Raw genomic sequence first — 14643 nt, forward strand, 5'->3', positions numbered from 1 at the left:
TGTTTATTGCCGCGCAAGGACATATAGTAGTTGCAGTTACTTATGCCCCATTCCAGGCAGACATGTTTTCCTAGATCTGTGTAGGTATTCAGTATTCACTGTTTTCTTTTTTCATTTCAAAAGATTTTAGTGAAAACAAAACAGTAGCTGAATATACAGTAGAGCAACATGTAAGGAGTCAAGCTTTACAGCCACAAAAGACAAATATAACGTTCCATAGCATCTCCGTATTGTAGTTGAAACTGTACACAAATCCAGCTGTTGCAAAAGCAGAAGTACTCGCTCTACTGTAAATCACAGATCACAACAACGCTTTCATTATAAACCTTCATCCTCAATGCTATTGCCAAATGTTCCATAAATTAAATATATAATAACGGAGATAGCGGGCAACATTTGCCGTGTACCATTGCATATTGTAATTTGCTCCAATAAGTGACCATTCATTTTTATTCGTGCAGTAGGACCCTCACAGAAGTCAAAGACCTTATCAAAAAATTTAGATCTGGGGAGTAGACCGAGCTGATTCGGAGAGCCTTGCAGGAAACGTCACGACAGCCACTCAAAGACCTTTTCCTGCGTCCACAGAAAGCAGCAAGGCCAGAGTCTGCATAGTTTGAAATAAATGTGATAAAAGGGGAGTTTGAATAGTATTGACCAGATGTTCTCTACCTGGGACAAACTTGCCCTGATCAGGATGGACAACCCTAGGAATTATTAGCAACTAGTAGACCTAAGCCCGTTTAAAAACAGGCTCTAGGTCTATCTCACCCCCACATGTGCTTGCACCCGTCCACCCCCATCCCCCTTTGTCCCCGTCCTCCTCCTGTCCCAGCGGCTACACATGCGCAGTAGCCAAAACACACGGGACACAGGGACAGGAGGATGACGCAGGGACAGGTAGGGTTTTATTATATAGGATAGTCGGTTGGCGAGTATCTTAGAGTAGATTTTTAGGTTGATGTTTTATCAAGGAAATTAGCCTATAGTTGGAGCAAAGGAAAGGGTATTTGCCGGGCTGCAAAATCATGGGCCAATTTAGCTTCCACTGGTAATTTGGTGTTTGACTATTGAAGGCACAAACGAAAAGAAGGGCAAGGTTGGGTTCTTTTCCGTTAGGCGGGCGCATCCACTAGGTGGCGATAAAACTCCACCAGAGTTACATCTTTCCCTACTATCCATGGCGGCCTGGAGGGGGAATAGTAATTAACGCCACCTGGTGGTTTTGCCCGGCTAACGGAATAGTACCCAAGGTTGTTTTTAAACATTTGAAAATACTTTATAGAGAAGCAATCAGGCTCTGTCGCCTTACCCCTCTTAAGTTCCTTAACCATATGTAGAAACTCATCTGCTGAGATAGGCTTGTTCAGTGACTTAAGCTGCTCCTGCGTTAAAGACGGAAGCCGATTCCGTGAAAGAAAATCATTAATCTGCCCATCCGTAGGCTCATAAACACTCGGATTGTAAAGCTCAGTGTAATTTATTGTATTCCTCAGATTAGTTTACTTACCTGGTACTTAGTCTCAATCGACGAAATGAAGGAAGAGGCACGTTAATGTCTGAGACTGAGGTAAAAGCCTACTGCATTTATTGGCATACACATATAAATGTTTTTTATATCTTATTAAAGGACAACTGAAGTGAGAGGTATATGGAGGCTGCCATATTTATTCCCTGTTAAACAATACCAGTTGCCTAGCATCCTCCTGATCTATTTGGCTGCAGTAGTGTCTGAACAACACTAGAAACAAGCATGCAGCTAATCTTGTCAGATCTGATAATGTCAGACACACCTGATCTGCTGCATGCTTGTTCAGGGGCTATGGCTAAAAGAATTATTAGTGGCAGAGGATCAGCACAACAGCCAGGCAACTGGAATTGTTTAAAATTTAAAAAAAAATATGTCAGCTTACATATCCCTCTTAAGCTGGAGATTTCCAGGACTTGCTTAAGTTTCTCTCTGACTTCTTGTAATTCTGCCAAAATGTGCGCAGACAGTGAGTCTAAGCGTGTTCTAGCCTATGGATATCAGCGGGCATGCCCACTAGCTAAGCAGCCTTCTCCCTTTTTCTCTGAGCACCCTGCTAAATGAAAACACCCCTCATCACACACTTATTCACATGCTACTTTGTAACCTCTGATATATCTGAAGAGTGAGCGTTAGGTGCCAGATATTCTTGCAATGCGGGGCTTAACAGGATGTTTTTTTTTTTTTTTACTTGCATTGAAACTGCTGGGAGTGTAGTCCGGGAATTTTGAATCTCATAAAAACGGGAGCCTGTTCAGACCAGAGCGGACTACCAATCGAAGCTCTAATGTCCCAAGACAAGAGGGCATGAGATATCAAGAACAAGTAAATTCTACTGTAACATTTATGGGGGTTAGAATAAAAGTGAAGTCCCTCAACCCTGGATAAAGTGCTTGCCACGCATCCATCAACTGTAAATCAAACAGTAATCTCTTAAAGAGACTCTGTAACAAAATTTTGTGCCTTATTTTTTCTATTCTATAAGTTCCTATGCCTGTTCTGATGTGGTCTGTCTTACTGCAACCTTTTCTAGTTGCACTGTCTCTGTAATAAATCTTATCTTCTTTCCTCTGCCGTGTCTGTCGGCAAGAGGCTGGAATGTGTGGAATGTGCAGCACTGCTTGTCATTGGCAGAAGCTTTACACACACCCTTCAAGCTCTGCATGAATTGCACAGTAAGCTGTTCTCACCCTATATGATACTCTGGTTAGAAGCCAGGCTTTTGTTTGTAAACACTGCCTAAAACTGTTAATTACAAGCCAGGATTGCAGCAGGGAGTGACAGAAACAGCACAGAGGGGCACAGGAGAACATAAGGAATAGAATGGTATGCTTTTTATTGTAAGAATATTAGAGTACAGATTCTCTTTAAGACGCTTTAGCTTAGGGAAAGAGATGCTGGAAGAACCTTTGGAAGTGTCCACAGACGGATTGAGAGTGAGGTTGTTATCCCTCCCCCTAATCACATGTCCTTCACAAAATAATTCTAATTTAAGTAAAATGATCTGACGGGATCTGACCTTGTTAATATTGGGCATGTAAAGTATTTTCACTAACACAAACCTACCCTGTAAATTAGTTATGCTATCTAAAATATCCTTTAAAAACACTCAGGAAAAGTGCTCAGTGTGAACAGTCCAGGGATATGAGTAGATATTACAAAACTCCGTAAAGGTCCACTTCATACGGTTATACAGCACCGTGACAAACATAGGTTACTTCTCTTGCGTGAACCCCACCACCTCACCAGTAGAAAAAGGACACACTCACCCTTACGAAATGACCCTCCAGAAGAGTAAGAATCCACTAAGCTTGTTCCACACACAACACCTCAAAGATAAAAAACGCATCCCTCCATAGTGTAAAACCGTATAAAAATGTATTAAAAGTGAAACGTGGCCACTCACATGTTAAGACCTTTGACTTCAAGCATAGAGTTTGCAGGGCCCTTCAGCGTTGGTCGCTTGGCCCACTCAGGACTGCACTGCTAGACCATGGGTTGCAGAGTCCACACCACCAGGCCAGCCTGTTTCCGCATAAAGTCCCACCCTACTAGTTTTGTCAGCATATAACTCATCAGGGGAATCATGTGATTCTTACACTTCTGGGGGATGATGACAGACAGAGGGTGGCCTTTAATGACGCTGCAGCCCTATCTCACTGAGAATCATTTTATAAGGGTGAGTGTCCCCTTCTAGGGGTGAAGTGGTGGTGTTCACTCGAGAAGTAGCCTACGTTTGGCATGGTACTGTCTAATCATATAGAGTGGGCTTTTAAGGACTAATATCTACTCTTATCCCTGGACTTTTGACGCTGAGTGCTTTTTTTTAATGTAAATTTAGTGGTATATTGGAAGCTCTGCGAGCTATTATTCACCCTGGAATTGTATTAAGCCAGTGCAGTGTTCTATTGTGATTATCTAAAATCTCCACATGACACTATTAGTGAAATGCGATAGTGACTCTCCTAAGCCCCATCTATACCATACAATTTTTTATTCAATTCGATTCATTGATTTGATTCGATTCAATCTGACATGTCCAATTGGGATTTGATTCGATTCAATTTGCCATTATTTTGCAATGGCGAATCGAATCCCGATCGGACATGTTGAATTGAATCGGGCAAAATTTTTTATGGTGTATACATATTAGCTGGATCTGCCAAGACTGCTAAATTTTGTGCTGACACAGCTGAGAGATTAAATTACATTTGTCATTAGTTACAGATGAGGGGGCATTAGATAGAATCTACTCTTTAAAAACACAGTGCATTTTGCTTAGTTTTCCATGTCATGTGCAACAGTTCAGGTCCACTTTTAAGGGAATCTGAAGTGAACATAAACTTCTGAGATAATGATTTGTATGTGTAGAACAGCTAAGAAATAGAACATAAGTAGCACAGATATGAGTCTACTATTGTTTCCAGTACAGGAAGTGTTCATAAACTTCGCAGTCACTCACGGATCCTCCTGTTCCCCGCCCGTTTTTGGTCGACAGGCTTACTGCGCCTGCGCAGGCCTGGCCACGCATCTCCTTCTACTTGTTCCCGTCCGCAATAGCGCCCTACACAGGATGCTGCTGCGGAGGGGAATGCGAAGAGGGTTACGTGTGGTCAGGCCTGTCGGTGAAACGAAACTAGCTGGAGGCGGGGGCAGGAGGATCACGGAGTGACTGCGAGGGCACAGGACGGCTGCAGGGGGCTGGTAGAAGCCTCAGGTGAATAAAACAGTTTTTTTGTTGCATGCTTAAGTATCCCTTTACCTCTCTGATGGACTCCTTCAGTTTATACTAGAATTGTATTTCCATGCAAGAAATTGTGTATTTTTTAAAAAAAAATTCTGATGCAACAGGGAGTATTGATTGCCAGGATGCACTTACAAAGCCTCTGCTGTGTGTACTGTTGTACTGGACTCTGCTCTACCTTGCTGCATGAGATCAGATAAACCATATGCTGAAAAATAAATTCTTAACGTTCCAATCACTGTTTTTCTGCTCGCCGTCTGTGTTCTGTAGTGCTGTGACAAACCTGAATAATAGGTCAGCAGTGGCAGGCCGGACTGCTGCAGAATAGGGCTGGAAGCATCCATGTTGCTAATGCAACATTGAGGAAATGATGTAATGTGTGATGTTACTTATGCTGTTATCTATCACAGAGCAAGTGGCTCCTCTAGAGCGGATATATCACGTGACACACTTGGCATTCGGTCAGTGCATAACACAATGCTTAAAGTGAACCTGAACTCAGAACTTCCTCTCTGCTTTAAAAGATAAACAGCAGCATAATAACCTTTAAAGGGAACCTAAAGTTAAAATTAAAAAAAAAAAAGAGTTTCACTTACCTAGGGCTTCTACCAGCCCCCTGGAGCCGCCCTGTGTCCGCGCCATCATGGAACGATCCTCCGGTTCCCCACAGTTACTAAGTTTCGATTTCGGTGACAGAGCCAGTCGCCGGCCACTGCGCCTGCGTGGCCCTAGCTGCCCGCATACTTGATCACACTCCCGCCGCTGGGGGCATCCTGCGCATGTGCATTATTATTATTTATTTACTATTTATATAGCGCTGACATCTTCCGCAGCGCTGTACAAAGTATATACATATAGTCTAGTCACTAACTGTCCCTCAGAAGAGCTCACAATCTAATTCCTGCCATAGTAATATGTCTATGTATGTATTGTGTAGTGTATGTATCGTAGTCTAGGGCCAATTTTTAGGGGGGAGCCAATTAACTTATCTGTATGTTTTTGAGATGTGGGAGGAAACCGGAGTGCCCGGGGGAAACCCACGCTGACATGGGGAGAACATACAAACTCCTTGCAGATGTAGACCTGGCTGGGATTCTAACCGGGGACCCAGCGCTGCAAGGCGAGAGCACTAACCACTATGCCACCGTGGTGCCCCATATGCAGTATGAGATAATCTTGTACTGCACATGCGCAGGACTCCTCCTGGGCAGCTAGGCAGCGCCTGTATGGTAGTTTGGTGCTGTTTACCGTTGTTTGTGCGATCACTGGCTTCTGATCCAAATTTATTTTTGTCGTTTCATCCGGCCCTGGAAGCAGCATTCCTCTGAAAGAGGCCGAAAGGCTTTACTGCACACGTGCACCATGTGAACTGGCCCTAAGTTAATAGTCTAGGTGCCTTTTTTCTGACACCTTACTGTTGCACAGTTAATGAATGGTCCCCCCCCCCCCTTGCTTGGAACATGTTCATTTACTCGTGCACCTGAATGCGCCTGCACAATCCCATACATGCATCTGTCTCCAGGCCTACATTGCAGCGTACTACCTCAGCTCACAGGCAGTGACTGGAGTCCAGTTACTGTGGTTTTTGTGGTCACCATGGTAACTGCAGTAACAAAAGACAACATTTGATCATTGGTGATTATTTACATTTAAAAAACATTGAAAGGGTTTAAGAATATATTTACAGCTTGTAACAGCTACTTTGTAACCTGGCTTACCACACTGCACCGCACCACCTTTGTGGCGGGAGCGCTGCAGTATACCGGGTTGCAGCATCATCATGCAGTGTGTTCCCACTACCGTTAATATTAAAAGTGAAGCATACTTTTCATTGACTTTGTACTTCACTTTACCCTACCCAGTGTGCAGCATCGCTGTCCTGATCTGTTCTGTTGCGTTTCTGCTGTCACAGGGACTGCACCAGCCACTGTGAGCATGACCTAAGATTTTTTTTTTCCCTTTATCAAACCTATTATGACATATATTTTTATCCTTTCTTCCTCTCCCAACACTCCCTCACGCAGCCTCCCTTTTCCTACCTGTCCTGTTCTCAATCTTTGATGTGTACTCCTTTCTTGTGTACTTTCTTTCATCTGTACTTATTGTATGTCTATTTGTCGGAGGAGCAAATTTTAGCATTGTTGCCCTGCGCAAGCTGGTCCCGACCCTGTGTACTGCTGTTACATGATTGCTATACCTGAGCTTCAAATAAGGCACACAGAGGAATTTACGTTTCATACTGCAATGAAATTAGATAGGGACAGAGAGGCTAATTACTTGAGTTTTTTCATTGTACCCAAACTTACGATTTAATGTTTGAATGTTTCCATTGCTATTTTCTTGCTGTTAATATTGATTTACTTTCCAATTATGTCTTGAGGTACAAAGTAGGTTTAATTTGACATTTATTTTACTTTTCTAGAATTCCCAAGGAGCCTTGTACCCAGTTTATACCCACACTTAGCGCTGTCTTTGTGGATGAGAACTTGCCTGATGGGACTCACTTACACCCTGGAACAAAGTTCATCAAGCACTGGAGAATGAGGAACACAGGGAATGTGAAGTGGAACATGGACACAAAGGTAAAATCCGCCTCTGTCCCCATGTATCCTCCTGTGCCCCCTTTGTGTTCTCCTACATGCCTCTTTGTGCCTTCTGTATCCTCTATTGTTTCCCTTGTGTCCTCCTTGGTGCCCCTTTGTGTCCTCTATTGTTCTCCTTGTGTCCTCTTCTGTGCCTCTTTGTCTTCTTCTGTGTCCTCTGTTGTTCCCTTTTTGTCCTCCTCTGTGTCCTTCTGTGTCCTCTTTTCTTCCCATTGTGTCCTCCTCTGTGCCCCTTTGTGTCCTTCTGTGTCCTCTGTTGTTCCCCTTGTGTCCTCCTCTGTGCCCCTTTGTGTCCTTCTTGTGTCCTCCTCTGTGCCCCTTTGTGTCCATCTGTGTCCTCGATTCTTCTGTCCCTAATGGTCCTTAAAGCACAGAAACAGAATATGAAGCTGATGGGTTGTTGCAGTGGTAGCTATACCATGCTTATATTGCTTGATAGAAGATTTAAGGTTGCACTTTGAACCTGTATGCAATGGAACAGTGATTATTGCTGTAAACTATTTCACCTTGTATTGCTAGCTGAAATATTTGTGTAATCTCTTGCAACACTTCCTTGTTCCCGGACTTGCTGTGTCATATACCTGTTTCTCTAACTGTTTACAGAGTAGCTAATGTGTCATAGGGGAATGCACATAAAAGACTCATCCACTTTCAGCAAAACATAAAACTTTCATCATTCTCAGCCTATTCTCATTTTAAAGGACACCTGAACTGAGAGGGATATGCAGGTGGCCATATTTACAACCTTAAGTATGGCTGAGCGGATCGGTCAAAACCAGCCTTATCAGCCTGACGACAGACTGTACACACCGGCAAACTGTCGCTAGAACGACCGCCCCGCAGGCGGGTCTGATGACTGGTAGCTTGTAAAAGTCTAACGTGTGATCGAACCTTTGGATTGACTTGAGCTTCGTCTTATCAGTTGTTTGAACAATAGCAAGCAACTTTTTTGTGTTGTTTCAACAACAAAAGTTGTTTGATAATTGTGCATTTAAAAGACTTTTGTTGAGCATGTGTATGAGCCTTATGTGAATTGAACAAGCCTAGTCATGACAGCCGTACAGCTGAAAATACTTACTGAGCATCTAGACACGATCATCTACCCTTCATGTAGCTCGTAGCGGCTTTCCAACGCCCTCCGTGTATGGCTGCCGGCATGACACCTGATCCGTATCAGGTCACGCCGGGAGCCGTGCATGGAAGCAGGATAGCTGAAGGGAGCTGCAGGAATGGTAGAAGACAGCGCTAGGAGGCTTGGTAAGTATTTTCCACCCTGAAAACCCCCCAAAGCACTGTCCTTGTTATCCCCTCAGGCATGTCGGTTAGTTGAGACTTCCGGCTGCCTGAATTCCAGATAGCGGGGACTTGGCTGTATATGCATGAGACTTGTCACAGCCTTTGAGATAAACACTATATTTGCTTTTAACAAACGGGAGTGATGGTATGCATGAGGTTTCAAATTTGATATTCTTACAGTTGGTCTGTTAACATTATTATTAAAGTCTCATACATACACTCTACTAAAGTCGGCTGAGGCGGCCAATAACGACTCCCTCAGCTGATAATCAGGCGTTTGTACAGAGGCGCCCAATCCCCAATCCACGACGCGCAAACGATCGGCCTGGCAGATCAGCTTACCCCATGTGACGGGCGATTCCTTTGTGCACGCCACTTCCCTGCCCGCTGCATGACACACATTGCTTCATCATCCCTCAGCCCCTCTACATAGCAACAGTATGCATTGTCAGCTACACAGCTGACTCCCGTCTTTGCAGCTTGGTCCATCGATGTCACTTAAGGGGAACAAGTCCCGATACCCAATGGGAAAAATCCATCAAAGGTGTCCACGCACCTTAAAGTGAACCTCTAGACTAAAAATCTACTCAGCAGCACTGAAAAGACTTGGTGTTTCTTTAACAGTTTCACAGCATCAGAATTTTGTTTTTTTTACCCAAGCCTCATTTTTAGCTGTACAGAATAAAACTGCCCGGGCATTTTTCCCCTGATGCTCTGCAAATCATGATAGGATTTCTGATGATGTTGTTCTCGTTGCCTAGCAACTGGGAGGGATGATCAAGACACAGGACAGTTGGAACTGTGTCTCATGCTCCCTGTCACCTCCTCTCAACTAAAAAGATGGCTGCCCCATGAAATCACAAACATTCTTTTAAAACAGGGCAGGTAAGAGATTATATTACCTATATTTTAAATCACATAACTAATGTAACTTAATGACAGTAGGTTTGTTTAGGCTGAAGTTCCTCTTTAAGAGTCTACATTTTTCATGTGAAATAATGTCATTCAGATCAACACAAGCACACCATAAAAATGTCTCAGGTCTATCCCTGTATTTTCATGGTCAGTCTTGTCCACAGTGGTTTTGTTCAACCATCACATGTTGTAGGGAGGTCATTTGCTCCTTAGTGTGAAGTCTGTGTGCAGAGCATATGCAACATAATATGATGTCCTCCATGAGTTCATCATGAAATGGATTTTATGTTGAATACAATCATTTTCATTCTTTTTTCCTTTTCCAGTTAAAATTCATGTGGGGGAATCTGACACTGGCATCATCATCCCGAAAAGATGCCCCGGTTCCTTCCTTGCTTCCTGGTCAAGTGGGTGTCCTGTCAGTAGAATTCATAGCCCCAGCACTGGAAGGCACTTACACTTCACACTGGAGACTCGCACATAAGGGAGAGCAGTTTGGCCCTAGAATCTGGTGCAGCATCATAGTGGACTCCCTTCCTTGCAATGACAACCTTAATGATCTTGAGAAGGAGATGTCTTCCATTAAAATCAGGGGCCAGAAGGACCAGGAGGAGGTGAGCATGGCCAATAAGTTGGGAGGTGTCCAGTCATTATCTGCATGGGATGCTTATGCTTATTTATGATTGTGTAGAAGTCTTTACAAATCTCTGGTTTTCTGTTTGATTGACTTTAAAAATATATGATCTGGTCATATTAAAGTGGAACTGAACTCTTGCACAGGACAGAAGGAAAACATAGAGAAATGCACCCTGTATGTATTTAGAGAGTTTAGCCTGTCTAATTTCACCTCATCTGTGACTAATCACAAGCTGCAATTTGATCCCTCAGCTGTGTCAGTTGACTGCCACGGCAGAGAGGCTAATTAGAAAGCACAGAGTGTGAACAATATGTCTGCTTCCATGAAAGCAGGAAGTAGATACACTGCATATGTATTGCAGGATTTGTGTCAGCTGTAACAAAGAAATGTTTTTCTTTAAAAGTTATTATGCTGTAGCTTATCTTTTAGAGCAAATAGGAAGTTCTTAGTTCAGGTCCGCTTTAACCTCTTGAGGACCATGGTGTTAAACCCCCCTAGTGACCAAGCTATTTCCTGCTTAATTGGCCACTGCAGCTTTAAGGCCAAGCTGCAGGGCCGCACAACTCTGCACACAAGTGATTTCCCCCCCCCCTTTTCTCCCCACCAACAGAGCTCTCTGTCGGTGAGGATTGTCCCCCCCCCCCCCCCCCCCCCCCCCGGTGTTTATTTATTTATTTGTATAAATATTTATTTGTTTGTTTTTTTATATTTCTTGCTATTTTCTTTTTCTCTTTTTTCCCAAATCCCCTCCCTCCCCCCAGCCGGCCAATCACGGCGATCGGCTGTCATAGGCTTCTGCCTATGACAGCCGATCGCTCTCTTGTCCCCCAGGAGGACATCCATGTCACACGGCTGTCCCCAGTAGATCGCAGCGATGTACATGTAAATACACGGCGGTTTCACCGTGTAACAGTCTTCCGTCTCGCCGCTGGGAGACTGAAGGCGGAGCTCCGCTCCACCCACCAAGCAGGAGATGCGCATCTCCTGCAAACTGCTGCCCCAGGACTTTACGCCAATCGGCGTTAGCTGGTCCTGAGGCTGCCGCCGTGGCCACGCCTGTCGGCGTTACGCGGTCGGCAAGCAGTTAAAGTGTAACTATCGGGCATAAAATAAAAAATCACTATCAATGCCGAAGTGTTCTAAACTGACAATATACAAATAATCTCTAAGTAGCTGTGTAAACATTTTCTTGCTTTTCATGTTAAATATCAGAGGCAAAAGCTTTAATTCATTGTGTGTAGATTTTAGCTACGTTTGGAATGTCTCATTTGCAGAGGTATGAATCTCTGCAGTCTAACATGCTAAGAACAGTATAATATTGAAGCAGATTATTTGAAAACAGGTATCAGGTGTCACACACTACAGTATTACAAATGTTTATGTTGCACATAAGATACATTTCCTGTACTCTCTGTCATTGAAAGCTTTGCCTGTCTCTGAGCTCTCTGCACACAGGGTTAACTCAAAGAGTAACTGTTGGGCATAAAATCAATTATTTATTTTATTTGGTAAACCAGTAATAAGGATGCTAACCAGGCTATCCAAAAGTTAAAATCAATATTACTTTTTTTGTTGATAAATTATCATTTCCCAGTTTACCTGACTCTTATTTGGAACACACAAAATTTGGTACACAAAAAGGAAGTTGCAGGGCATGCTGCGTTGTCCTTTTTTGCTTCCATACTTCCCCCTAAGACTTAACGAATGCAGCCTGATTGGCTGAAGCCTCTTACCCTCCTGTTTTCCCCTCCCACACCTCTGTTCTTCTCTGATTGGCCAGTATTTCTCAAGCTCAGACAATGCACTTTCTATAGTGATGGGTGGGCAAATCAGGCAGAGGAGAGTACGGGAGGGAATGACATCAGGATTGGCTTCAAAATAGCTACAGTTAAAATGGGAAATGCTAAGAAGGATTTTCTTTTTTTTTTACTGTAGAAAAACACTAAAATCAAACCTTGGACAGTGCAATACATATGTTATGTAAGTAGAGCAAGTATTTATCTACTTATATATTTGTTTTTTTTTCCCTGAAAGTATGGCTGACAGCTCCTCTTTAAGCATTGTACATTGATATGATTGAGTTCCACTCTTACATCTGTAGAGGCATCCCTCCTGGGAACATAAACTCCTTTACACTGGATTTTATATGTAGTTTAATTGCTGTTATATTTTCCGTCACACGAAGTGGCCCCCTTTACCACCCCTCAACTCAAGACATCTTGCAATTCCTGAGTTTTCACCTAGGAGATTATTATTCATTTTCATTTAAAATACTTTTTCAGCACTTTGCAAATAAAAAAAGTTCTAAAAAAATAGGTAAAAATACCCTGTTCAGGTTGGGCGTCTGTGGGGAGTGTTTTAAGGTTAGGCGTTGGGATTAAAGAGGAACTCCAGTGAAAATAATGTAATTAAAAAAAGTGCTTAATTTTTACAATAATTATGTATAAATGATTTAGTCAGTGTTTGCCCTTTGTAAAATCTTTCCACTTCCTGATTTACATTCTCACATTTATCACATGGTGATATTTTTTGCTGCTGGCAGGTGATGTCAGTGGAAGGAGATGCTGCTTGCTTTTATGATAGTTGGAAACCTCTGTAAATAGCTGTTATTTCCCACAATGCAACAAGGCTCCCACAGTGTGATGTCAGAACCATGGTCCTGACATCACACTGTGGGAGTCGTTTCAGCACAATTTCAGCCATACAGAGCCCCCTGATTACCGTATTCGTTTGAGATAAAGGAATAGACTTCTCATGGGAAAGGGGGTATTATCTACTGATTGGGATGAAGTTCAGTTCTTGGTTATGGTTTTTCTTTAAGGTTAGGCGTGGGGAAGAAGCTAGGCATGGGTGGGAGTTTTTAAGGTTAGCCGTGGGGGGAGTTTGGTTAAGGTCAGGCATCCAGATTTTTCCCATTGTTTCAGCCGACCTTGGAAGCAACATTCTGCTTCTAGGGTCACTTACCGCCATGCCTCCGTGTCCCCCTGTGGTGGTTAAAAACACAAGGGCGCCGATGATAGCTCCTGGAGGCAGTCAAGTGCTTTCTGAAGGCTTGCAGAATTATCATAATTGGTCATTTTAAAATGTAGAATATCGATAAATGTACTGATATTTTACTTGTCGATATTGGGTGCCTAAGTTTCCCAGCGTCTTTTTTTTTTATGCACGCCCAAAATTCAGGGGTGCTCAGGTTTCCACGTTTGTAAACTGGTAAATGCCAACAGGGCCATAAGACCTCTAGCTAAGCCACTATAACCACTGTAAGATTTGTCAACTGGTTCTCTCACAAGGTGAATAGCACACTTCAGTTTAGTAATAAACGGTAGGATGGAATTTGCTACAAAGGGAAGAGCTTCATGTCTATAAATGCCGGACTAGGCGAGTCTATATTTGAACATCTTCAGGGACAGAGTTGTCCTTATTGATTGTGTTAAAATGTTCCGTAGGGTAGGAGAAGCATGACAGGAGGCTCTGGCTCCAAGGTTGTGTGAGGTGGACTCTGGAGTTGACCAGATTATTAAATCCTGTTGAAGTTGTGGGAGGTGTGTTGCAACTATTTTTTCAGATAATAAGGGCATAAATTGTGTAGTCTTCAAAAAGATTCTTTAGTTTAAGGGCAACCCGTGAAGCAAGTGAAGAATTGGTGTTCTACAGTAGTGGGTTTTAATAGCCTGGCAGCAGCATTCACTGCTTTCTGTAGGCATTGCAGGTCCTTATATGGAGGGCCTGTGTAGAGGGTACTGTAGCAGTTCAGCCATGAAATAAGCAACTGATAGAACCGATTTGCACCATATTAATAGGTATTGTAAAAATTTACATATAGAAGTCATTCATATGGAAATAAAGAAAATTATGAAGCTTCATACACTTTTTTCACAGTTCCATTCAGTGACTTAAATATGTAAATGTGCATTTCCTTTTATAATGTATAGGAGGATGGCAGTGTCCCCCAGCTCACTGGATGCTCGGATAAGGAGTCCCTTGCCACAGCATCCAGTCACCAGAGGAGCATACACAGCGACCGAGAGATGTACATCCCCTCTGTGGATCTCCTCACAGCTCAGGTAAGTGTGGCATAAATACCTTTTAGTAGTTTTCTCAACTAATTCATATTATACAGCTCCTTATCCCCTGTATGTAGTAACCGAGAGAGACGATGCCATCTTACCATCTGTTATCTCATTAACTCAACAGACTTTAACATGAATTCAGGGCATTGCAATGAAAGACAAAATAATGATCTTAAAGGCAGCCATAAATCTAGCGATTTTTGCTGGCCAATCGACCAAGAGACCTATCTCTCTCTGATTGGAGAGAGATCTGTTGTGGGGACAACAAGCAGCACATGAGAAACGTCACACGTGGTAGCGGCACAAACATGGGGAGCGGCGGGGGATCAGCTTCACTGGGGTTGAGTAGC

General features: G+C 43.1%; 1 protein-coding gene across 9 annotated transcripts in view; it reads left to right on the forward strand.

Moving 5' to 3' along the window:
• Positions 1 to 14643, forward strand: part of NBR1 (NBR1 autophagy cargo receptor) — a 137151-nt gene that overhangs the window by 95747 nt on the left and 26761 nt on the right. For 8 of the 9 annotated variants that reach the window (XM_068264432.1, XM_068264429.1, XM_068264427.1 and 5 more), the window contains 3 exons: positions 7195 to 7354; positions 9913 to 10200; positions 14156 to 14287. In XM_068264432.1, the coding sequence (XP_068120533.1) occupies positions 7195 to 7354; positions 9913 to 10200; positions 14156 to 14287 (580 nt within the window). The remainder of the gene's footprint in view (positions 1 to 7194; positions 7355 to 9912; positions 10201 to 14155; positions 14288 to 14643) is intronic. The other variant, XM_068264434.1, reaches the window with a different exon arrangement.

Source organism: Hyperolius riggenbachi, chromosome 12 (genome assembly GCF_040937935.1).
Source record: "Hyperolius riggenbachi isolate aHypRig1 chromosome 12, aHypRig1.pri, whole genome shotgun sequence".
Taxonomy (NCBI): domain Eukaryota; kingdom Metazoa; phylum Chordata; class Amphibia; order Anura; family Hyperoliidae; genus Hyperolius; species Hyperolius riggenbachi.